The 25,197-nt window shown below is 41.9% G+C and overlaps 2 protein-coding genes across 5 annotated transcripts in view; one reads left to right on the forward strand and one right to left on the reverse strand.

Annotated features, from left to right (window-relative positions):
* Positions 1-5,135, forward strand: part of rhbdf1a (rhomboid 5 homolog 1a (Drosophila)) — a 308,833-nt gene extending 303,698 nt beyond the window's left edge. For all 4 annotated transcript variants that reach the window (XM_072559432.1, XM_072559434.1, XM_072559436.1 and 1 more), the window contains one exon: positions 3,808-5,135. In XM_072559432.1, the coding sequence (XP_072415533.1) occupies positions 3,808-4,227 (420 nt within the window). In that variant the 3' untranslated portion in view covers positions 4,228-5,135. The remainder of the gene's footprint in view (positions 1-3,807) is intronic.
* Positions 5,136-15,989: 10,854 nt separating this feature from the next.
* On the reverse strand, positions 15,990-23,991 carry LOC140464416 (serotonin N-acetyltransferase-like). Its single transcript, XM_072559438.1, has 3 exons — positions 23,638-23,991; positions 20,642-20,796; positions 15,990-17,474 (listed from the first exon to the last, which is right to left on the reverse strand). The coding sequence occupies exons 1-3, from the start codon at positions 23,948-23,950 to the stop codon at positions 17,169-17,171; spliced, it is 774 nt and encodes a 257-aa protein (XP_072415539.1). The 5' UTR covers positions 23,951-23,991; the 3' UTR covers positions 15,990-17,168.
* Positions 23,992-25,197: the final 1,206 nt, after the last annotated feature.

The raw sequence follows: 25,197 nt of genomic DNA on the forward strand, positions 1-25,197 counted from the left end.
CCTTGACATCAAGGCTGCATTTGATGAGTGTGGCATTGAGGAGCCCTAGCAAAACCGGAATCAACGGATATTGGGCCAAACTCTCCGGTGGTTGGAGTCACACCTGGCGCTGAGGAAGGTGGTCTTGGTTGTTGGAGGTCAGTCATCTCAGCTCCAGGACATCTCTGCAGGAGTTCCTCAGGGTAGTGTCCTAGGCCCAACCATCTTCAGCTGGCTTCATCAATGACCTTCCTTCCATCATAAGGCCAAAAGTGGGGATATTCACCAATGATTGCACAATGTTCAGTACCATTTGCAACTCCTCAGATACTGAAGCAGTCCTGTCCAAGTTTAAATGCAACGAGATCTGTACAATCTCCAGGGTTGGACTGACAAGTGGCAAGTAACATTCGCACCACACAAATGCCAGGCTATGACCATCGCCAATAAGAAGAGACAATCTACCACCACCCTTTGGCCTTCAACGGTGTTACCATCACTGAATCCCCTGTTATCAACATCCCAGGGTTATCATTGACCAGAAACTCAACTGGACTCAATACATAAACGTAATGGTTACAAGAGCCGGTCAGAGGCTGGGAATACTGCAGTGAGTAACTCGCCTCCTGACTCCTCAAAGCCGGTCCACCATCTACAAGGCACAAGTCAGAAGTGTGATGAGGTATTCCCCACTTGCCTGGATGGGTGCAGCCCCAACGACTTTCAAGAAGCTTGACACCATGCAAGACAAAGTAGCCACAAGCATCCATTCCCTCCACCACCGACTCTTCGTAGCAGAAGGGTGTTATGTCTACAAGATGCACTGCAGAAACTCACCAAAGATCCTCAGACAGCACCTTCCAAACTCAGAACCACTTCATCCAGAAGGACACGGGCAGCAAATATGTGGGGACACCACCATCTTCAAGTTCTCCTCCAAGCCACTCACTCCTGACTTGGAAATATAGCACCGTTCCTTCACTGTTGCTGGGTCAAAATCCTGGAATTCCCTCCCTAAGTGCATTATGGGTCAACCTGCAGCAGGTGGACTGCAGCAATTCAAGAAGGCAGCTCACCACCACCTTCTCAAGAACATCTAGGGACGGGCAATAAATGCTGGCCCAGGCAGTGATCCCCACATCCCACAGAATTATTTTTAAAATGGCATTCTGCCAGCTAAATCAAGAAATACCACCCCCAGTGCACTGTTTAAAATGATCCCTTCAGAGTGTGCCTGAGTGCCTCATAGAATTGGAGAAGTGTTAGCCCAGAACCAGATCAATTCTGTACAGTGTAGATTTATAGAAAGACTTCAAACAAAAGCTGTCTATTTGCAGTGTGTGCCAGAAATACAAATAACCCAATAGAAAGAGGAAACAATGCTGCAGGATGCTGTCGGAGCTCGTTTCTTCACACACTACCAAGAATGATTATCTCGGTTACAACTGTTGCTAAAAATTGCCCTTTCATCTGAAACATTTGTCAACTATCATAATCATCTCAGCATCAAGTTCTGACTTGACTGAACTTGATGTTTACTCTGTTTCTCATCCCTTAAATGCAGCACCGATATGTTGAGTTTCTACAGTTTCTGTTTTTGTTTCAGATTTCCAGCACCTGCAGTTCTTTCTTTATATAAAGCTTGTCTCTGAATAAGGGATTCTTGAAAGAACATGTGACAACAGAACCCAGTTCATCTTAAGAATGTAAGAAGTTCATTGAAGAGTCTGACATAATCACCTTGTCACCACTTTACCTTGGGGGATATTGGTTTACAGAAGGACATGACCAGATGGTTTGTAGAACCGTCCTCAAATGCTGGGAGGCAAAACAAGACCGAACTTTGTCTTATTGTCTCTCTGATCCACACCTCTTGACATAGATAGTGAATCACCTGCAGGGTACTTAAATGGAAGAAAATGTCTGGCAACTCTGTTATACAAGACCCTACTCCCAGGTGACCAGGTGGAACCAAGACTACACCTCTCTAATACACTGGTATGAGGAGGGAAGTATTACAACTGGCATGGCATGTTTCTGCCTGGGCTGTTCAAAAAGTCGATATCTAAGTATCTACTGAGACAGAATCCAATTATGGTGGAGCTGAGACTCCAAGGTTATACATTGAGACCGTAGCTGGGAAGCAAATGAGATAGACTCTGATTCATTATTCTATGTTCAATTTATGCCTGAGCTGGTAAAGTATAAAATATCCTAGAACATCACTAAGTAGCGAGATAATCTCAACATCACCAACAAAGTGGTGAAGTATTAACTACATCACCAGCAAGAGAGACAATATTAGCATCAAGGACAATTTCTGAGAATTTCACTAAGAGCGATGAGCTTCAAATCTACAAGATGAAGACAAAATATCCTGCTGCTACTTTTTGTTGCCCACACAGTAGTTCTGCCCAACAGGTTAGGAGTCAAACAGGTTTAGAAATTAGAGTGTTGTTCAGCCTGATCTGTCTATTAACATCCTCAAGTAATGTGCATGAAGTGAGTGCGCTAAGGTGAAGTGGAAGACCTATTATTCTCAGCCTGTTGCAAAAAGAGTGGATTAAGTTACTTGTATTATATAGCTGGGATTTTGTCCACTTGATCACAGTTATATACAACTTTGTAAGCCATGTTACTAGCTGTAGCTTTTGTATCACCTTCCTTCGGTTGTATTCATTTCAGCCAGAGCTGCCCTCTGTTGCGAATGGGGATCACCAGGTTCGTCAACAACAGAAATGAGAAAAGACAGAATTCCTCAAGAATGTAGCCTTCACAGAAATGAGTGAGGGAAGGAAGTTAAGATCTCAAACAAAATCCCCGGCATTTTTTTTTGATGCTGCACGAGGGGACAGTTGAAGACCAAAATAAGAGTAAATTGTAAACTATGTTTGAATTACTTGTTTTTAATAGGTGACGGTGCAGCATGGTGGCACAGTGGTTAGCACTGCTGCCTCACAGTGCCAGGAACCCAGGTTCACTTCCCACCTTGGGCAACTTTCTGTGTGGAGTTTGCACATTCTCCCCGTGTCTGTGTGGGTTTCCTCCGGGTGCTCCAGTTTTCTCCCACAGGCCAAAGATGTGCAGGTCAGGTGAATTGGCCATGCCAAGTTGCCTGTAGTGTTGGGTGAAAGGGTAAATGTAGGGGAATGGGTGTGGGTGGGTTGCTCTTCGGAGGGTCAGTGTGGACTTATTGGGCCGAAGGGCCTGTTTCCACACTATAAATAATCTAATCTAATAAGAGTGTGAGATAGTAATTAGTCATCAGTATAGCAACTTCAGTGTGCAAAGGTGAACCAATGTGACAGATCTTCCCAACGCTTGACCTTTATCTCCCAAAGGGCAAGGGCAGCAGATGTTTGGGAACACCATCATGTCCATCCTGACTTGAAATGGCATCACTGCTCCTTATTTATCACTCGGTTAAAAGCCTGCAATTTCCTTTCAGCACTGACTGTCCCTACATCCCAGGAACTGCAGATGCTAGCTCACCACCTTCAAGGGGATGGGCAAGAAATGCTAACCTAGCCATTGATAGCCACATCCTATGAACAAACATCACTGTCAATTGCATTTATAGAAAATAATTGTAGCTTATATCTGCATTAAAATTTGCTTTAGTTTTAAATGTATTTTTACCCGAAATCTTTGTCTCTATTTGATAAGGGGGTAATAAATGGTGCATTAGCAAATGGTAAATGTAGCATGGAATCCCTAGTGGTGAGGTGGCATTTGTACAGAGGGCACAAACTGTGTTACTGGTTTAGAAAGATTCACATTTCTGCGGAATAGCAAATTAATTATCTTCTATTTCTCTGTCTTTTTAAGGTGGGACCGGCAGGCTCTCAGTTTGGAATTCTCGCCTGTCTCTTTGTGGAGCTCTTTCAGAGTTGGCAGATTCTAGCCAGGCCTTGGAGGGCTTTTATGAAATTGGTGGCCCTCGTCCTCTTCCTGTTTGCCTTTGGCCTGCTCCCATGGATCGACAATTTTGCTCATATCTCCGGCTTCGTCAGTGGGTTCTTCCTGTCCTTTGCATTCCTCCCATACATCAGCTTCGGGAGATTTGACTTGTACCGCAAGCGATGCCAGATTATGATCTTCCTTGTCACCTTTGTCGGACTTTTTGCAGGGCTGGTAGTTCTGTTCTATGTCTACCCAATAACTTGTGAATGGTGTGAATACCTGACTTGTATTCCCTTCACTGATAAATTCTGTGAAAAATATGACCTCAACGCACATCTACATTAAATGGGCTACGCAGACCGAAAGAGACATCAAGCAATGTTACACACTTGGTTGTCAGTATTTACATCATGGGGACACTGAGAAGAATTTACTTGACCAAAATGTTGGTGATATACAAGTTATCATTCAGATCCTTGGCTGATACGTTTTTAATTCAGAAATAACAATTAGCACTTGATGCCCCCATGCGCATCTCTGCGGACTGCGGACAACATCTCTAAATTTGACCGACGTGCCTTCCCCCATTATTTTTGAACCAACATTTTGTGCTGCCAATTTTGTATTACACTAGTTTTAGCACTAAATCAAAACTTGTATTGTTTACTGCTGCTAAAGTGGTGATAAATTCCAGGTAGTGTTTTAGCTACCACTTGACTGGACTGCAGCTTTGCAGAATACATGACAGAAGCCTTACTGTGTCTTGAGTTTAAATTTTTGATGTTGTCACTGTTCTTCCCCTTCAGCTGTTTTTTTTTATATAAATAGTATAGTCACGACTGATAAGACCCCATGGAATAGAAGTTTGCCTTGAGATTTATGTTTATAACTGACGATGATATTTCAGGAAAGTCTGTTTTGTCACCGTCCATGCACTCTGAAGTTTTTTTGATTTTGGAATTTTTTTGTACTATCATTGTTTCACTGGGTTCAGTTAGATATATAATGGGCATGGAACTATAAACCTAGATGGATCTGGATCCAATTAACACTCATGTCCAATAGCAGAGCAACGAAACTAAAGATTAAGGTCCTGCTCAAGACAGGTTTTTATTATTATTTTCCAATTCATTGCATGATGTATTTTGAGGGAATACATTTTCAGAAAACAACACAACTGGATCTGTGATTGAAGTTGGCAATTTATAAACACTAACATTGTTTCTGACAACAATAAAGGTTCATTGGCTGTATTATTTGGTGGGTTATTGTCACAAACATTGTGAAGCAGATTTTTGTTTAAAAAGTATGCAACTTTTTCTCATGCAACCAGTAAGTTTATATCCTAATAATCTTGAAGTAAGGAAATCTGCTGAAGGCCAGTACACTTATTAAATATGCAACCTAGGGAACAACTAAAGAGCTTGCAATGAGTTTGCAATGTTTCAAAAATGTGTGTTAATGTAGACCCAAGATGAAGGTTTCTATCTTTGATGTATTTTTTATCTGATAGCAAGCACTGTCTGCCTCAATGAACTTAAGGTCCAGCTATTTCCTTTTATAATTAAAAACAATCCTTGACTCTAGATATTCTAAGTCTATAAACTAGAATATGCTGTTAATAATAAAACTTTTAATTACTTACAGATAATGTTTAATAAACCTCAGCTTCTCCTGGGGTCTGCACTGTCTCCTTCACCTGCAAAGGTGCATTGAAATGGCACCACCAATAGGTAAATTAGACAATCTAAAACTCAAGTATGTGTTCAGGTGGCTGGATATGAGACAAATCACTAGATGCTTATTATTTATTATTTTACTTATGTGTAATTTGTTCTTACAAGTTAAGAACATGGAGGCATTGTCTTGAGATCCAGAAACTACTGTCCAGATTTGATTAATCTGTAGGAGCTCAGTTGTCAGTTATGATGCGTATATAGAGAAGTAACTGACATCATATTTTAATGATTCTGTGTACTTCTAGTAGTCTGTACATCTCTCTGAATTTTAACTTATTTGAATTCAGTTTGGCCTGGCTTCTGTTGGGATCATTTTCAGGAAAGATGATTAAATGTTCTGAGGTCAAGCCACCGAGCAATCTGTGCATGATAAACACTGCATTATAAATGAATAAAGGTACATTCGATCATGGAAATTAGCTTTATAAAATTGTAATTATACACTCGCCCTTAAGAGAGCTGCACCCAGTTGTTTAATGCCACGCTTTAATATGCAGGTAGACCTGAGCAGCCCTCCTATTCCTTACTTAAGTTTGTCCATTACAGTTGCCAAAGTCACAACAGTAAGTTTTAATCCTGAATTATGTACAACTTAGAAACAGGTCATCCAATTGAAACTGCTCTCTGCCTGTTGTTGTGCTTCACATAATTACCCCCTTGGCCAATTTGATCTTGCTCTCAGTATCCCATGTTCCTTCCGCTTTCAGGAGCTTCTCCAGTTTCCTCTTGTTGATGCTGTTCCATGTATCTCGCGTTCCCCTTACTCTGAAGTTTTTTTTTTCTTTGAATTCCTCGTTGGATTTAGGAGAGGTTGTCTTGGATCTATGATCTTGAGTTCGGGTCTTTCTCATGAGTGGAAATGGAAATGAAATAATTTTAAAGATCGACATAAGTGCACATTTTTCTCCTCCTATTGTTCAGTCTTTTGTAATAGGTCAAACTTCTCAATCCTGTTTTTATCGAGTCACAGTCATAGAGATGTACAGCACAGAAATGGACCCTTCAGTCCAACCCGTCCATGCTGACCAGATATCCCAACCCAATCTAGTTCCATTTGCCAGCATAGGGCCTATATCCCTCTAAACCCTTCCTATTCATGAACCCATCCAGGTGCCTTTACATGTTTGTAATTGTACCAACCTCCAGCCCTTTAGAACCCTTCTAAATATTTCCCCTCTCACCTTAACCCTGTGTCATCTGGTTTTGGATTCTCCACCCCTGGGAAAAGACCTTACCTATTCACCCTATCATAATTTTTTTCCTAACTTTCTCTAGTGGCACTTTATCCATTTTGAAATATGAAGAGCAGCATTGCACGTAACTCCAGATATGGTCTGACCTACACACATCGAATGTGGGTCTGGGGAGCTGGGTTTGGTCAAGCCCGTGAACCTGCTGTGCCAATCAGTTAGATCAGTCCTGATCTGATCATGGTCTCAACCCACTTTCCCTGTCTGCTCCTCGTGACTTCTTTGCTTTTACTTATGTTCCTTAGAAATGGACTTGCTATATTTACATTTGTTCATGACTGCGTTAACCTGCTTGCTATATTTGTGTGTCTGTTTATCTCATCCCTTTGTTCATCTATCCCATGTAAAATCTCATTGTCTAAGGATTTTCAATATTAATTATTAGTAGTAGACTATCAAGTCTACTATGATTATTAAGTTCTCCTTAATCCTTCTAACATGATGTATAACCTTGCAATCATCCATTGTCATTTATCTGCCCATTCTTCAAGCTTGACAGCACCTTGTATTCTTGCTGTAACCTTTCTTAGTGTGAACTGTAGCATCAGCTTGGTATCATATTGTGGTTTTGGTAATATCAAATTTGCTTGTTTTCTAGACTCCCTCCACTAAATGCCCATTAAAATTCAAACTCAAAGTTGGCTGTTTAACTAAGATAAGTCAGTCTTGTGCTTTATATAACAATTCATATCCATTTATACTGTGAATGCCTGTCCATGGAGAAACTTGTATGCAGTTCTTTGGTTTCATTCTCACCCCTTATGGTCCCCTGTTTTGTTGATATGGATTATAATGAGCTAATATATTAAGAGAGTTCCATGATGATTAAAATTTGCAACAAGTTTTTAAAAAATTGAGTATTATGCTGCTTTAACTTGTGCCATTTTACCAGGTTCTGGAAAATATGTAGCACTGACACTTAAACCGCGTGACCTAATAGGAACAGTCCATGCAATATTCAGAAATCTAAATGTATATAGATCTTATTAGACCAGCTTAGAGCATCTGTGTAAGCGGCAACATTTCAGGTGTGATGTTTGTAATAATACTAGCATGTATGTGTTTGCTTTGCTCCTCTTATTTAGAGTCATACAGCACAGACCCTTCAGTCCAACCAATCCATGCTGACCATGTTCTCAAACCAAACTAGTCCCACCTGCCTGCGTTTGGTCCATATCCTTCATTAACTTATCCAAATGTCTTCTAAATGTATCTGCATTCCCACTTTCTCTGGAGGTTTATTTCACACACAAACCACACTTTTTTTTTTAAAAAAATGCCCCTCATGTCCTTTTTAAATCTTTCTCCTCTCACCTTAAGAAAATGCCACTTCATGTTGAACACCCCTTCCCCTCGCCAGAGGAAAACTTGTCATTCACCTTTTATAAACTTTGATAAGGTCACCCCTCAACCTCCTACAGTCCAGTGAAAAAGTTCCAGCCTGTTCAGCCTCTTTATAACCCTCCTCTATTCCCAGCAACTCCTGGTAAATCTTTTCTGAAACCTCTCTAGCTGGAACAGGATGAACAGGACTGGACACAGTACACCAAGAGAGACCTCATCAAAGTCATTTATAACTTCAACATGGCATTCCGACTCCTATACTCAAAGGTCTGAGCAATGAAGACAGGTGTGCTAAACGCCTTCTTAATCACGCAGTCTACCTGTGATGCAAACTTTAAAAATTGTGGACCTGAAGCCATAGGTCGCTCTATTTCTCAACACTACCCAGCGCCCTATCATTAATTATATAATTCCTGTCCTTGTGTGTACTACCAAAATGCAATACCTTCCATTTATCCAAATTAAACTCCATCTGCCACTCCTTGGCCCTTTGGCCCAATTGATCAAGATCTCTTTATAATCTTAGATCACCACCTTCACTGTCCACTTTTATAAATTGCATTACCAGATTCTCAGGACTGACTGCAGTTGAATCCAGAAAAGCAGCAACAGATTAATTCGAAGTATTGGCAATCTCTTCATGTGGCTCACTGCTTTTATTTGGTGAAAAGCTAATGATATTCCTACTGATCACTTCAAGGGCTTACTACAAACTGACTAGTGAAATGGTTGATAAATACTAATTAATGGGAAGGAAAACAAAATCTATTGTGAATGGTTTAAGAAATGTCAGTTCACGTAATAAATGGATTGCTGTTGAACAATACATAAGCAATACATGTTCCTTCTGCAAACATTAATGAGGAGTTTGTCCTAACGTTTTGGCACTTTTAAAAAGAATTTTCTAGCCTTTACAAAAGTTTTGCTTTTTATGTAAGGTTCAGTTTTGGATAACTTTAAGTTCGAGAATCATTTATAATGTTGTGTTGCGATGACTGTCTTTTGAATTCCCACAACTGACACTGGTAGCAGTTTTAGGTCCAATTTTGCAGGATGTATTTTTTCTTGCATTTTGATTTGAAAATTACAAGTTAACTCCCGTTACCATGCTATTTTGCAGGGGAATTGGTTTAGCTCAGTTGGCTGCCTGGTTGGTTTGCAGAGCACTGTGATGCCAACAGTGAGGAGCATGTATTGTGGGCAGCACTGCTGCCTCACAGTGGGTTCAATTCCAATCACTGGTTTGAGGTTACGATGATGGTCTCTCCTTCTCATCCTCTTCTCTTGCCTGAGGTCTGGTGGCCCGCAGGTTAAGTCGCCGCCAGCCACTTCTCTCTAATGAGAAAGCAGCCCCTATGGTCTGGTAAGGCTATGGCAATGCAGCAACAACTGTATTGTCACTCAGAGCAATTATCAGCAAGCATTCAATCAGATCTGAAATTAGATTGTGCTGTGTGCTGCTGCTTCACAATGTTTCCAGAAAGGGTAAATATTTAACATTTGGGAGTAGCAGAACATATTTGAAATGGGTCACTAACTTATGATTCACTTCGTGCAGACTGGAAATCATCCCCTCTTTACTTTTAAGTTTAACATTCAGAATGTGAGAGAAGTAGAATTTGAAAATAAGGTGTAAGTCCTTACCTGGGTTTGTGGCAACATTTGGGTAAACAAGGTAGACCTTTAGCAACATGTTTACAGGTATTTTTGTAAAATAGACACTTTATGAAATGATTGCTCATTAAAACTGAATAATAGAAACATAGAAAATAGGAGCAGGTTTAGGCCATTCAGCCCTTTGAATCTGCTGTGCCATTCAACATGGTCATGGCTGATCATCCAACACAGTCCCCTGATCCTGCTTTTCTCCCCATAGACTTTGATCCCCTTCGCCCTGCGGATCATATCTAACTCCTTCCCGTTGAAAGCATGTTTTTTTTTGCCTCAACTGCTCTCTGTGGCAGAGAATTCCAGGACCGGGTGAAGAAATTTCTCCTCATCTCAGTATTAAATGCCCTATCCTGTATCCTTTACAGTGTGCTCCCACCCCTGTTCTGAACTCCCCAGTCCTTCAGGTATGCCCTTCATTTGTTTTCCCTGTCTCGTCCTGTTAGAATTTTTATGTTTCTATAAGGTCCCCTTTCATTCTTCTAAAATCTAGTGAATATTGTCCAACCAATCCAGTCTCTCTCGTATGTCAGAACTGCCATCCAAGGAATCAATCTGCTAAATATTCATTGCACTCCCTCCATAGACAGAACATCCTTCCTCATAAGGAGAGCAACACTGCACAAAGTATTCTTGGTGTAGCCTTACCTGCTCCTTGGGTGTTGCCTGACTGGCTGTGCTTTTCCAGCACTTACCTACATCCTGTACAATTGCAGCAAGACATGCCTGTTCCTGTGCCTGAATCCTCTCACTATGAAGGCCAGTATCCCATTTGCCTTCTTCAATACTTGATTGTTGCTTTCTCTGACTGATGTACAACGTGTACCCAGGTACTGTACCTCCCTCCTTTCCCAATCTGTTGCCATTCAGATAACCTGCCTTCCTATGTTTTCTACCAAAGTGGATAACTTCACATTTATCCACATTGTGCTACATCTGCCATGCATTTGTCCACTGACCCTCAACTTGTCAGAATCAGGCTGGGACTAAAATATATATTTTACAACTTTTCATAATTATTGAACAGCACAGACAATATGTAGCTTGTTGTTTAGGTGATAATGTAATGGTATTGGCATTGGACACATTGACATTACGAATCCAGAGAGACAATCCAGTGTTCTGCTGACACTGGTTCAAATCCACCCACAGTGAAGTTTCAATTTAATTTCTAGTTTGGAATTAAAATCTGGTCAACTGATGATTGTGAAATCCTTGTCCATTACTATTAAAGGTCTATCTGGTTCATTAATGCTCTTTAAGGGAAGGAAATTCTTCACCTGTCACCAGGTCTGGACAACATGTGACTCTAGGTCCATTATGTGGTTGATTAGTATCTGCCTCTAAAACGGCCCCATAAACCATGCAACCAAGGGAGCCGCCTAGACACCAGAAATACTAACAGCACACTGCCCCATCAGGCCAGCAGAGTGATCCTTATTGACATATGTGACATATTCCACATCTGGAGAAGCTGTCCCCAAAACTAGTGGAGCACAGCCAGACATGTGATTTTTGTGAAAATGACTACCTTACAGATAATCTCCTCGACATCAGCATTCCCCCACACTAGCACAGTTGGAAGGAGTTGCACTGGGAGCCCTCAACATTGACTCTGAAATCCAGGAGGTCTCATGGCTTTAGGTCAAACACGGGCAAGGAAAGCTGCTGATTGCCAGCTTCTGCTGCCCTCATTCTAGCCAAGCTGGTAAGTAAGTATGCCTTGATGTTCAGCACTATTTGAAGGATCTACGGATGGTGGGAAGAATACAATATGCTCTGACTTCAAGCTCATAAGCACGAGTGGCTCAGGTAACTAGTTGAATCCTGAAGAACATGTCTGTTCGACTGAGTCTCTGGCAGGTGTTAAAGGAAAGACCTTATCCTCGCCAATCTACCTGTAGGAGACGTGTTTCTCCATGACCCTGTCAGTGGAAGAAGCCAATAGACAATAGGTGCAAGAGTAGGCCATTCTGCCCTTCAAGCCTGCACCACCATTCAATGTGATCATGGCTGATCATCCTTAATCAGTAACCTGTTCCTGCCCTATCTCCATAACCCTTGATTCCACTATCCTTGAGAGCTCTATCCAACTCTTTCTTAAATGAATCCAGAGACTGGGCCTCCACTGCCCTCTGGGACAGAACATTCCACACAGCCACCACACTCTGGGTGAAGAAATTTCTCCTCATCTCTGTCCTAAATGATCTACCCCATATTTTTAGGCTGTGTCCTCTGGTTCGGCACTCACCCATCAGCGGAAACATGTTTCCTGCCTCCAGAGTGTCCAATCCTTTAATAATCTTATATGTCTCAATTAGATCCCCTCTTGGTCTTCTAAACTCAAGGGTATACAAGCCCAGTCGCTCCAGTCTTTCAGCATAAGGTAGTCCCGCTATTCCAGGAATTGACTTCGTGAACCTACGCTGCACTCCCTCAATAGCCAGAATGTCTTGCCTCAAATTTGGAGACCAGAACTGCACACAATACTCCAGGTTTGGTCTCACCAGAGCTCTGTACAGCTGCAGAAGAACCTCTTTGCTTCTATACTCAATCCCTCTTGTTATGATGGCCAGCATGCTATTAGCCTTCTTCACTACCTGATGTACCTGCATGCTTACCTTCATTGACTGGTGTACAAGAACACCCAGGTCTCTTTGTACTGCCCCTTTACCTAAATTGATTCCATTTAGGTAGTAATCTGCCTTCCTGTTCTTGCCACCAAAGTGGATTACCATACATTTATCCACATTAAACTGCATCTGCCATGCATCTGACCACTCACCTAACCTGTCCAGGTCACCCTGTAATCTCCTAACATCCTCACCACATTTCACCCTGCCACCTAGCTTAGTATCATCAGCAAATTTGCTAATGTTATTACTAATACCATCTTCTATATCTTTAATATATATTGTAAAAAGCTGTGCTCCTAGTACTGATCCCTGCGGTACCCCACTGGTCACTGCCTGCCATTCCGAAATGGAGCAGTTTATCACTACCTTTTGTTTCCTGTCAGCCAACCAACTTTCAATCCAAGTTAGTACTTTGCCCCCAATGCCATGTGCCCTAATTTTGCTCACTAACCTCCTATGTGGCACTTTATCAAAAGCTTTCTGAAAGTCCAGGTACACTACATCTACTGGATCTCCCTCGTCCATCTTCAGAACTACATCCTCAAAAAATTCCAGAAGATTAGTCAAGATGATTTCCCCTTCAAAAATCCATGCTGACTCTGACCTATCCTGTTACTACTATCCAGATGTGTCGTAGTTTCATCCTTTATAATAGACTCCAGCATCTTCCCCATCACTGAGGTCAGACTAATTGGTCTATAATTTCCTGTTTTCTCTCTCCCACCTTTCTTTAAAAAATGGCACAACATTAGCCACACTTCAATCCACAGGAACTGATCCCGAATCTATCGAACTCTGGAAAATATTCACTAACGCATCCATGATTTCTCGAGCCACCTCCATCAGTACCCTGGGATGTAGACCATCAGGCCCCGGGGACTTATCAACCTTCAGACCTAACAGTCTCTCCAATACCAATTCCTGGCAAATATAAATTCCCTTCAGTTCAGGTCCTTCAGCCACTGTTACCGCAGGGAGATTGTTTGTGTCTTCCCCACTGAACACAGATCTGAAGTACAAATTACCAAATACCTCCCTAAGTACCAATTACATGGTCCTTATGGAGGCAAAGTCCTACCTGTGCATTAATAGTGCATTTCATCATATTGTGTGGCAATATCATTTCCCATTCCGCACATCCATCCCCCAACCCTGTGATAAATGGGATATACTTTAACCATATCCAGCAATGTAGGAATAGGTGCCATTGCATTTGAGTATAATTTGTAAATCACACAGCCCAGTATATCCCCTATTCTGCCATTGTCATCAAGCTGAAGGATCCACCCTGGTTCTATGAAGGAGGGCATGCCAAGGAATGACATATCGTGTACCTAAAAATGAGGTGTTTATGCTGAAGTTGCATATCGTTACTCCATATGGTCTTACATTATTCGGTGCCTTCAGCCATTTTGTCAAGGCTGTGGGCCCTGACAACAATCTGGTACTAGTATCAAAGATGAGCTCCAGAACACACACTTCCAGTGCAGTTACAACACTGGCATCTGCTGCACAATGTAGAAAACCATCCAGATGGCTCCTGTACACAAAAACCAGGACAAATCGAACCCAACCAAGTACCGCCCATCAGTCCACTTTCAATCCTCAGTAAAGTAACGCCTGATGTCATCAACACTGTTGTTAACCAGTAATAACCTGCTCCGTGATGCCTAGTTTGAGTTCTGCCAGGCCCACTCAGTTCCTGACCTCGTCACAGCCTTGGTTCAAGCATGTACAAACAGCTGAATTCCAGAGGGGAGGTCACAGCGATTACTTTTGACATCAAGGCTACGTTTGACCGAGAGTGGCCTCAAAGAGCTCTGGCAAAACTGATAATCGGGGACATTGTCATGCGGGATTCTAGTGGGGTCCTTTACTCGTGACTGGTCAAGAAAGTCATCCATGAATCTTCTTGCCATCTTGCTAGTTAAATTCAGACAAGAAGGTGATATTTTGCCACAGCCAATTCACCTAATTATTTGAAACAAAAACAGAAATTACTGGAGAAACCCATCAGGTCTGGTAACATCTGTGGAGAAAGAAACAGAGTTTGGGATGGAATATAGCAGATGACATAGCATGCATGTGTATTGTTGCTTCACTTGGAAAGGTGGCTTTGGTGCCTTGGATAGTGAGGAGGGAGGAGGTTAATGGGCAGGTAATATACTTTCTATTACTGCATAGGAAGGTGCTATGGGGATGTGTAGGGAGTGGCGCTGGAATGGTGTACCAGAGGGAACGGTTGTGGAAGACTGATAAGGGAGGGGAGGGGAATATTTCCCAAATGGTGACATCCCATTGGAGGTGGCAGACATGATAGCTAATGACCTTTTTAGATGTGGATGCTGGTGGGATGATAGGTGAGGTCAAAGAGAGGGGATGAGGACCAAACCACGGGAGGTGGGTCGGACATGGCTGAACACCTGGTCAACTATGGTGATGAAGAATCCTTGGTTGGGGAAGATAGTGGACATTTTGGAGGTCCCCCCTTGGCATCATCAGAGCAGGTGCAATGGAGATAGAGAGACTGGGAGAATGGAGTAGAGTCTTTACTGGAAGCAGGATGGGAGCATGTATAGTCAAGGTAACTGGGAGTCTGTGCCAAGCCTAACCCCAGAAACAGAAGCAGAGATGTTGAGGAAGGGAAGGGGGGATCAGAGATGGGCCAGGTACAAATGAGAGCAAGGTGGACACTGGAAGCGATATTGATAAATTTTCCCAATTCTGGCACAAGATAGGGAAGCTGCTCTAATGATAGCATCGACAAACCCCAGAAAGGGGTTGTCCTGTATGTGGAGATTAGATTCCCTAAAGTGTGGAAACAGGCCCTCCGGTCCAACAAGTCCACACCAACCCTCCAAAGAGTAGCCCACCCAGACCCATTTCCCTCTAACAAATGCCCCGAACATTACAGGTAGTTTAGCATGGCCACTTCAACTGACCAGCACATCTTTGGACTGTGGGAGGAAACCAGAGCACCTGGACCAAACCCGTGCAGACACAGGGAGAATGTGCAAACTCAACACAGACAGCTGCCCAATGCTGGAATCAAACCTGGGACCCTGATGATGTGAGGCAGCAGTGCTAACCACTGAGCCTCCAAGCTGCCCTATAGGTGGCACCTAAGAGAAATACTCCAGGATCCAGAGTAGAACTGGAATAAGGAATGTTCCACATAAACCACAAAGGGAAGGGCATAACTGGGGCCCAAGTGGGTCAGACCTGAGGCAAGTCTAGTGAGTTAAAGGAGAAATTGTTCAGAGTGAGGGCGAGCTCAGCCAGGCAGAGGAGGGTGGTGATAGATGGGGACAGTTCTGACCTTTAATTATTTCTCTTAGTTGCCGCCTACAAGGGAAGAGAAAATTACATTGTTGATCCAGTTACAGTTGATGGATTATGTTACAGTAACATAATATAATGGCATGAAAGAAATTTTACTGATAGCACTAAACACACCAGACTAGATGCTCTTAATTAGGATGATATCTTTTATTGAAAAATGATTACAGTACAAAGATAACCTTTAATGTATGGTAAATAACAGAGCACTGTATCTATAAAGATACATAACATTGCGTATTTAGATTTTGGCAATATACAAATAGTCGTATCAGAAGCCAAGCAAATAAATTACATTCAATTTAAATATCAGAAGACTAAGGTAGAGGAGTTCAAAGCTAGGGGGCATATCTTTAAGGTGAGAGGAGAAAGATGTAAAAAGGACATGAGAGGGCAACATTTTTACACAGGGAGTGGTTAGTGTGTGGAATGAACTGCCAGAGGAAGTGATGGATGCAGCTACAGTTACAACATTTAAAAGCCATTTGAAGAAGTACATGAACAGGAAAAGTTTAGGGGGATATGGACCGAATGCAGGCAGGTTGAGCTAGTTTAGTTTGGGAACTTGGTGCGGACGACAGGATCTGTTTCCGTGCTGTATGATTCTGAGATTTATTAGACTTGGAGTACTCAGTTAGGAATCAGCTGATTTGTCAGATGGGTAAATGAAAATTGCTTTTGGCAATATTTCAATCATTAGGTTTTTAAAACTTTATTACTAGGAATCGAGATGTTTAAAAAATGGGTAAGGAGGAATTATTGAATTTTAGTAAATACTAGCACCTGGTCTAATAGGAAGTATTATGTTAACCACACAATTGCTGAAATCATTTTTTGAAATATATTAGACGTAGGTTGTATAACTGATCCAGATGTTGATCAGTTCAATATACTGTAAGCAAAACAATATTTCTTGAGGATGCGATGTTAAAATTTTAAAACATACTTTTCCATTAAAGTTGATAACAGCCTGCAGACAGGTACATCTTAATCAAGCCACGGGATTTGTGTGTGTCTCTCTGTGTGTGCGCGCGGAGCTGGATGTGCTGTGGAATCAATCTACTTTTACATGATTTATGTACTTGTTAAAAGTTGAGAAGTCTGCCTTCGATTTCTCAGAATGCTAATTTTAGTCCACTGTCATCGCTAAATTCATGTCAACACTTAAACATTATTGCCAATCTACTTAAAACAAACGGAATACTGATGAAACATCGCCAGTTAATAGGAACATCAGTATATTAAAGGTAGCACAGAGGCTATTGAAACAGCAGGTCTGAAATTGACGCCACTAGGTTTGAGACCGTAGTTTAGCAGCCGCTATTTCTCCGCAGGTAAGCTCCTCCACCAAGAGGGTATTCCATTTCAGTAAATGTGAGGGGACCAACTACAATGCCAGAAGGTCCGATCTCTCTAAAGCCAGCTTTCTGGTAGAATGTGATCAAGAAATCTTCGCACATTAGAACAGCTCGTTTGACTGTGGGGAGACATCGCAGGTATTGTAAGTATCGCCATAAGATAATGGAACCTTTCCCTTGCTGACGGCACTTGTGGTGGACAGCCAGAACGTGAATGTGCACAGTAGAGCCCCCAGGGACATGAATGGTCATAGCATCCTACAAGCATGTGAAATATTAACGTTCATTTTATTACAAGTTAAAAGTTGTGCATTAGGTTGTTTAGTAAACATTTTCAAGCAATTGCAAATATAGAATCATAGAATTGTTACAGTGCAGAGCTCATTCCACCTGCAATGGTTCTATTACCTAGTTCCAAACGCCTGCCTTTTCCCCATATTCCCTGAACATTATTTCTATTCAATGCCTTATTAAATGTCTCAATTGAGATAAAACCTCCTCCATAAGCAAATACGTTTGCAATAATTGTTTTGCAGATGATGTACCTTCTTGCTGATTGTAGGTATGGGAATAATAATTTCAAAGAACTAATCTATTGCAATCCAAATGATTGCTGAATAAAAATCCTGAGTAGAATTTTTAGTTTCTGGACCAGCAGCTGATGAGTGGGCTATTGAATAGAAGGGCATGTTATTCACATCTTGATGTTGGAGAGGCTGATTTTGGTTAGGCTATCCATAGAATATAAATGATTGAAATTCACGATCTTAACTGGGAAGAGGCAGCAAAATAGGTCAAATTAATATTTGCTGCCTTCACAAACCCAGCACACAGCAACCATTGATAGGTCCCAGGAGATCTCGCCTCCACTGGCTAGCACAAGTTGGATACTGGGACTCAATGGCCTAGCCCAACTTGCTATCCAAGTTCAAAAAGCAAAGCTTTGCACCCACCCTCCCATCCTCCTATTTTAAGAATGTCAATTGTTCAAGTAACTTGCCTATTTTCCATGTGTCAAATTTAAATTTTTTAACCTTAATTTGGTGTACCATTTGTCATGTTCTTAATTTGGAAGTGCAAATATTTTCAAATGGAACACTTGTAAAAGCAATTTAACATGATCTTCCTTGTGCCCCCTCGGCTATTTTGTTCCTTCCTTTGTAGTTTATGCAGTTACAGAGGATCGGCCACATGCTTTGTTACACATTAAAACTCTATTTAACTCTTTTTCTTTTCTTCACAGAAGCTGCCAGACCTGCTGATTTTCTCCAGCAATTTCTAATTTTGTTTGTTTTAAATCTGTTTTTTTTTTGTCTTACGATATTGTTGATTTGTTTTCTATTCTGGATTGGCACCAATGGCCTTCAAGATACAAGATGGAATGTCTAAATTGAACTTATTGTCTTTCTTCTATGTTTACTGGAGCTAAAGCCATCTCCACTGGCATTCTTGTATCTTAGATATGCTCCTTACTCTCAACTAATCCCATCAATTTGAGTTCATTGAAGGTGGATCTAGACTAGAGATCATATGGAACTGAAACATAAGTAATTTCAATATTAATTTAAGGATGAGATCAGCTTCTATTATCTCTGTTTTTGCAAAAATTTAAATATGCTTCTTAGTTTTGTTAATACAAAACAGGTATAATAAAGTGTAAGTCATGTTAATTGCAGTAAGTGACTACCAAATTAGCTGAAATATTAAGTTGTCTTTACAATAGTCAGTCTCTGCAGTGTATCCTGAACTTCATTCTTTGCCCACCTTCTACAATCTACATTAAAGTAGATTATTTTCAACTCAAAACTGAAAGAACTGCGGATGCTGGAGATCAAAAGCAGGAATTGCTGGAAAGGCTCAGCAGGTCTGGAAGCATCTGTGGAGAGAAAGCACAGTTAATGTTTTTGGGTTCAGTGACCCTTCCTCAGAACTGTTGCCATTTTCAAAGAACTGAATTATTTTCGAAGTCTGCTAATGTCAAAATTATAGGGGACGTAAAAAGCATTTTAGCACCTGATGCAGATGACTCTAATGGAAGTGTGCATCGGTGCAAAAAATACTTTGATTACAAGAATGATTTATTAAAATTTGAAGGGAGCAAAAGATCACCCTTTATGCGAGATGATAAAAATATTTACAACAGCAGAAGGACAGAGTATGGATCCTGGGATGCAAGATCATATTACGTTAATAACACTCCATTTTATTAATATGACGGCACTTACAATTCCTTTAGATTTGTTTTTCAAACTCAACATATTGAGAATTAGAAAGGGGCAACAAAAATTATTTTAGAGCTAGTTACTTAAGGACTAAATCTATGAAGGAAGACTCATTAGTAGATTGAAGATGTGAGTCAAACAGTAATACTTTAATCAGACGGGACACAGTTACATCTGGAATTAGATTCAATTAACATAATGTATGATCTTATCATTCTCTATTGTGTTGTTCAATAACACAACATCTGTCTCAAACGCGTTCACAAATATAAAATTTTACACGGAAATAAACTTAAAATAAAAACAGGCTAGAAAACACATTCTCACTGAAAAGGACTGTGAGTATGACCAACAGAAACTCACATTGAACATCTGAAACAATTTCAGAAAGCCCGCAAATGATATAACATCTGTGGAAACAGCAGAGGATTAGTATGTTAAGGTAGGGGGGGGGGGGGGGGAGTGTATCTGCAACAATACTGTACCTTGCTGGGTGGGCTCTCCTGTTGGTACCAAATTACTTTTACTGTTGCACCTCCCAGATTCCTACAAACTAATGAATGAGACCAGAACAACAAGAGATTTCATAAAGAAAGGAAGGCAGAGTTCCTCTGATATGCGGCAGGCTGTCGATGTTGCTACTGAAAGGATTGAGGGATGAACAGTACGGAAGGAGGCAGCCAGACAACATTATTAAACTTCAACAAAATTTCAAGAACAGGGCCATCCTCTGTTGCTGTGGTCAGAAATGTTGGTTACCTTAGTAGCTCAGGAACTTCATTATCAGAAACCTGTTGATATTCTATCAATTTTGTGAGCTTCGCATTTATTATGTTTCATCTCTGCCACTCTCTCACCTTTTCAATCTCATTTGATATTTCTCATGCTTCTGAATCTCACTAATACAGCTTGTGCCATGTATGTGGAATTGAGTAAATGATTTAAATATGTGACTAATCAGTCTACATCTATTTTGTCTTTTCCTTCCATTCTATTCATTTTTAAGTCATTCATCTATAAAATCTAACAGCTTTGGCAATGTGAAAGATGAATATTTTTTATATTAATCACAATACCATAAATGTTACTTTGTGTCAACAGTTTCCAGCATATTCAATGTTGTTTAGAAGAAATAATATTACTAAACAGAGTGGGTCCTCACAGAGTAGTACACTATTTAAGAAGAAAGGTAGTGTATCTGACCTGTGACAACTTGTCCTTGTCCCATCCGGAGCCAATTACAAAGGCTACCAGCCTCCCTTCTTCAAACCAGCCAAGGGATAACTCTGGGCAGAGCTCAAGAAAGTGTCTGACTTCATCCATGCGTAAAGGACATTCTCCAGAGACTGAAATAAAGGCTAAAGATGAAAAAATAGAGAAGACGCACTGAGTTTCTTTTTGTCCCTGATGTGTCTGGTATTCTCAGAAAGTGTAGATGATGATTGACTGTTGAAGTAAAGCATTTCTCACGCAAGAAAAAACAAAAGGAACAGAAGTGGGAGTAAATTCGATTACCTACAGTGTGGAAACAGGCCGTTCAGCCCAACCAGTCCTCTGAAGGGTAACCCACCCAGACCCATTTCCCTCTGACTAATGTACTTAACACTATGGGCAATTTAGCATAGCTAATTCAGCTGCCCCACACATCTTTGTGACAGTGGGAGGAAGCCCATGCAGACACAGGGAGAACGTGCAAACTCCACACAGACAGTTACCCGAGGCTGGAATCAAACCTGGGACCCTGCTGCTGTGAGGCAGTAGTGCTAACCACTAAGCCATGTGCTACCAAATCTGGCCCTGCCATTCAATAAGATGATCTTATCATAGACTCAGCTCCACTTACCCACCTGCTCACCATAACCCTGAATTCCTTTATTGTTCAAAAATCTATCTTTGCCTTAAAAACATTCAATGAGGTAGCATCATCGGGCAGGGAATTCCACCGATTCAAAACTATTGGGTGAGGAACTTCCTCCTTAGCTCAGCCCTAAATCTGTTCCCCCTATTTTGAGGCTATGACCCCTCGTTTTAGTTTCACGCGCCAATGGAAACAACCCCCCTGCTTCGATCCTATCTATTCCCATTATAATTTTATATGTTTATATGAAGCATGAAAAATTCTTAGAGAAGGTCTCCCCTTTGGGGAAGTCCAGGACCAGAGAGCTTAATCTCAGAGTGAGGGATCATCTATTTAAGACAGAGATGAGGAGGAATTTCTTCTCTCAGATGGTCGTGAATCTGTGGAATTCTTCATCGCAGAGGGTTGTTGTGGTTAGATCATTCAAAAGGTGTGATAGACAGATTTTTAACCAGTCAGGTCATGAAGGGCTATGAGGAAAAAAAGTGGATAGAATGGGCCAAACTACTAAACTTGATGATATTCAACCTTGAATGAGTCCTGTGAACATTCCAGATGTGCCGCAGACAGCACAATCAAAGCCTGTTTTCTGTATCTGCTTTTCTGTACTTGCTGTTTATTACACCGTGTAAGAGAGAGAGTATGCTTCGTTCCGAGCTGTTGGACGTCGCCTCAGGCCGGGATCGTGAATGGTGCCAGGAACAAAGCTAAGACTCCAGACCAGCCGTCGATCGAGGGGTCCCCGATGGGCATGAGACTATCGGCATGCCCCCGATAGGCGGGGGCATGAGACTCATTGCTTTCTTTTCCTTCCTTTTCCATCTTTTTTATTACTTAATAGATGTTCGTAGTTCAGTCTTTTATTTTTTCTTTCCCTCGTTATTACTCAATAAATGTTCGTATTTAAGCACATTGCTATTGTTGAGACTTCTCAGCTACATTTAACCAATTCCTAAAAGAGTTGCTTGGATAGACCCTGTGATCCAAGATGGCTGGAAAGTGGAGTTGGGGGTTATCAGATCAGCCATGATCTCATGGAATGGTGGAGCAGACTTGATGGGCTGAATGGCCTACTTCTGCTCCTATATCTCATTTACAGTTGTGAACATTGTTGATTAGAATCCCTTCGGTGTGAGAACAGGCCATTTGGCCCAACAAGTCCATACTGACCCTCTGAAGAGTATCCCACCCAGACCCAGTCCCTATTACTCTATATTTCCCCAGACTAATGCATCTAACCTGCACATCCCTGAACACTGAGGGCAATTTAGCATGGCCAATTCACCCAACCTGCACACCTTTGGACTGTGGGAGGAAACACACACACAGACACAGGGAGAAGATGCTACTCCACACAGACAGTCACCTGAGGCTGGGATCGAACCCAGGTTCCTGGCGCTGTGAGGTAGTAGTGCTAACCACTGAGCCACCATGCCACCCCAAATGAAGCTGAATTCACAGCTGTCCTCCCAAAGCTTAAAATGTGCATGAGAATGGTTTGCGTTACAGTAGTCATTTATCAGGATCTCGTTGTTACCCCCTTTTTTTATGAAATGTGGGTGTCCTAGCTGCCTTTGACCTGAGGGACTTGTTGGCCATTTCAGTTAAAAGACAACTACTTTACTGAGTCTGGAGTCACATGTAGAACGGATTTCTCTCCATAAATGGCATGAGTGAACCAGATAGGTTCCTCTAACGGATGACAGTAATTACACAGTTTGTAATACAAAAAAAATCCAAATTAATTTCAAACAATAACAGATAATGCTGTAGAAACTCAGCAGCATTGGTGGACAGAGAGTGTGAAAAAGACAGTTTCGGGTCCAGTGACCCATCTTCAGAATACTTTGTTTCCAAAATAAATAAAGCCAGATTTATTTATTGAATTTAAGATCTATCAGCTGCCAAGCAGGCATTTGAAACCATCTCCACTGGCCATGGTCTCCCAAACTGGAATATCTATATTAGATAAGGTGTTGTACACCAAACAGTGTCATTGGAATATCTGTATTGGATAAATTGCATACAAAACATTGTCAAATTGGAATAACTAAATTCGATAAGTTGTACATAAAATTATCAAATTGGAATATATTAGGTAAATTTTACACAAAAGTGTTAAATTAAAAATCTATATTAAATAAGGAGTTGTACACAAAACATCATTCAAATATAGATTCTTTGAAAAATATTACATCAAAGGAGAAATGAATTACTGGATATGAATATAGAATTGTACCGGTTGCAGGAGAGAGCGACTGGGCTGGTCAGAGTAGGGGGTAGTTGCCACTGGAAGGGCCGAGTGTACACTCGCGCACACACACCCAGCTGTTTGCCTTACCTTCCCTCTCGATCTCGAACACGCTGAGTGCGTCTGTCAGGCTCAGGTTGCGGAACTCGCTGGCGGGGAGAGTGTGGCGCCTGCGGTGAGCTGGGCTCACTCCCGCCGGGGAGTATCTCAAAGCGAAGGGTTTCAGGAAAGGCGAGGCGGTCACTACTGCTGCCATCCCCCCCTTCCGATCGGTGCAGAGCCACACGGGTTGCGAGGGGCTCAGACCTACTCTCTCACTGTTCGAGCTGGCACTGTCTATCCCCTGGTCTCCCCACATCTTCTGATACAGACAAGAACTGATCCCTTTCAACAAACACTTCATAATCAGCTTTGATCCACCCGCCCACGGCTGGCGATAGGTGTAATTAGAACAGCCAGCACTGCTGTTGTTGTGTGGTGCAGTAGACTTATATAGAGAACCTGTTGGCCCAGCCTGTCCATTCTACAGGCATCATTTCTACTGTCACTGCCCTTATTTGCTGCTCTGAAACAACAGTCAATGCATATGAATGGACTGGCTGGCTCGGTGGTTAGATGCTGCCAGTGTTTGGTCCCTGTCTATGTGGAGTTTGCATTACCTGTGAGATTAGATTAGACTCCCTACAGTGTGGAAACAGGCCCTTCGGCCCAACAGGTCCACACCCACCCTCTGAAGAGTGACCTGCCCAGACCCATTTCCCTCTGACTAATGCACCCAACGCTATGGGGAATTTAACATGGCCAATTCACCTGACCTGCACATCTTTGGGCTGTGGGAGGAGACCGGAGCACCCAGAGGAAACCCACGCAGACACGGGGAGAATGTGCAAACTCCAAACAGACAGTTTCCTGAGGCTGGAATCAAACCTGGGACCCTGGTGCTGTGAGGCAGCAGTGCTAACCACTCCTTCATGTAGGCCCGGTCAGTGTACAACAATGTACGCTGCCCTTGAAATGGCTGCGGAGGGGGAGGTTGGGGGTAGAGACTGTCACACATCTCCTTCTGGAATGTGTCTCTTTGCAAAGGAAGTCCGGAAGAATAATGCAGTGGATTTTGGTGAGGTCCTTGCCAGGCAGCTCCAGGGCACAGGGACTCTGTGCTGTACAGGCTGTTTCCCGGGACGCACACTGAGACAAACATCAACTGCTCCTGGAGGGCCATCAGCTCGCTGAAAGGCACTCTTTTGGTCTGCCCAAAACTTGTTGGTCTTCCAGAACAAGGAGTTGACCCCAACTGAGTGTTGCAGACTGGCACATTCCAAGGTCCAGGGTTACATGCTAAGGGACGCACTAAAGTTTAGGACAACAACGCCAAGGCACAGTGGGGAAAATGTCTCAGCTTCTTTTGCTGAAGTTAAATGGGGATCTGATCAGTTATCAGACCCTCCTGGTTCCTCAAATGCATGTAAATATAGACTTGTACAAGTAAGAAATATCTTTGGTTTGTTGGATAGAGTCAAACTCCAGTGTTTGTTTGTTTCCTTGATATGCTACTGCATAGAACATTTGTGACAATGACCAGATAAAGATATTTTATCTAGAAATGAAAAAGTCTCTATGTTTAGTTGACACATTCTCCCCGTGTCTGCG

The sequence above is a fragment of the Chiloscyllium punctatum genome, chromosome 40 (assembly GCF_047496795.1).
Source record: "Chiloscyllium punctatum isolate Juve2018m chromosome 40, sChiPun1.3, whole genome shotgun sequence".
Lineage (NCBI taxonomy): Eukaryota > Metazoa > Chordata > Chondrichthyes > Orectolobiformes > Hemiscylliidae > Chiloscyllium > Chiloscyllium punctatum.

Bases quoted from the DNA above. Each gene is read 5' to 3' on its own strand.
- LOC140464416 (XM_072559438.1), bottom strand. From the start codon at position 23,950: ATGAAGTGTTTGTTGAAAGGGATCAGTTCTTGTCTGTATCAGAAGATG. The intron at 20,797-23,637 runs GTAAGGCAAACA...TTTCATCTTTAG, and splicing joins GTTCGAGATCGAGAGGGAAG to CCTTTATTTCAGTCTCTGGA. The intron at 17,475-20,641 runs GTCAGATACACT...ACATGCTTGTAG, and splicing joins ACAAGGACAAGTTGTCACAG to GATGCTATGACCATTCATGT.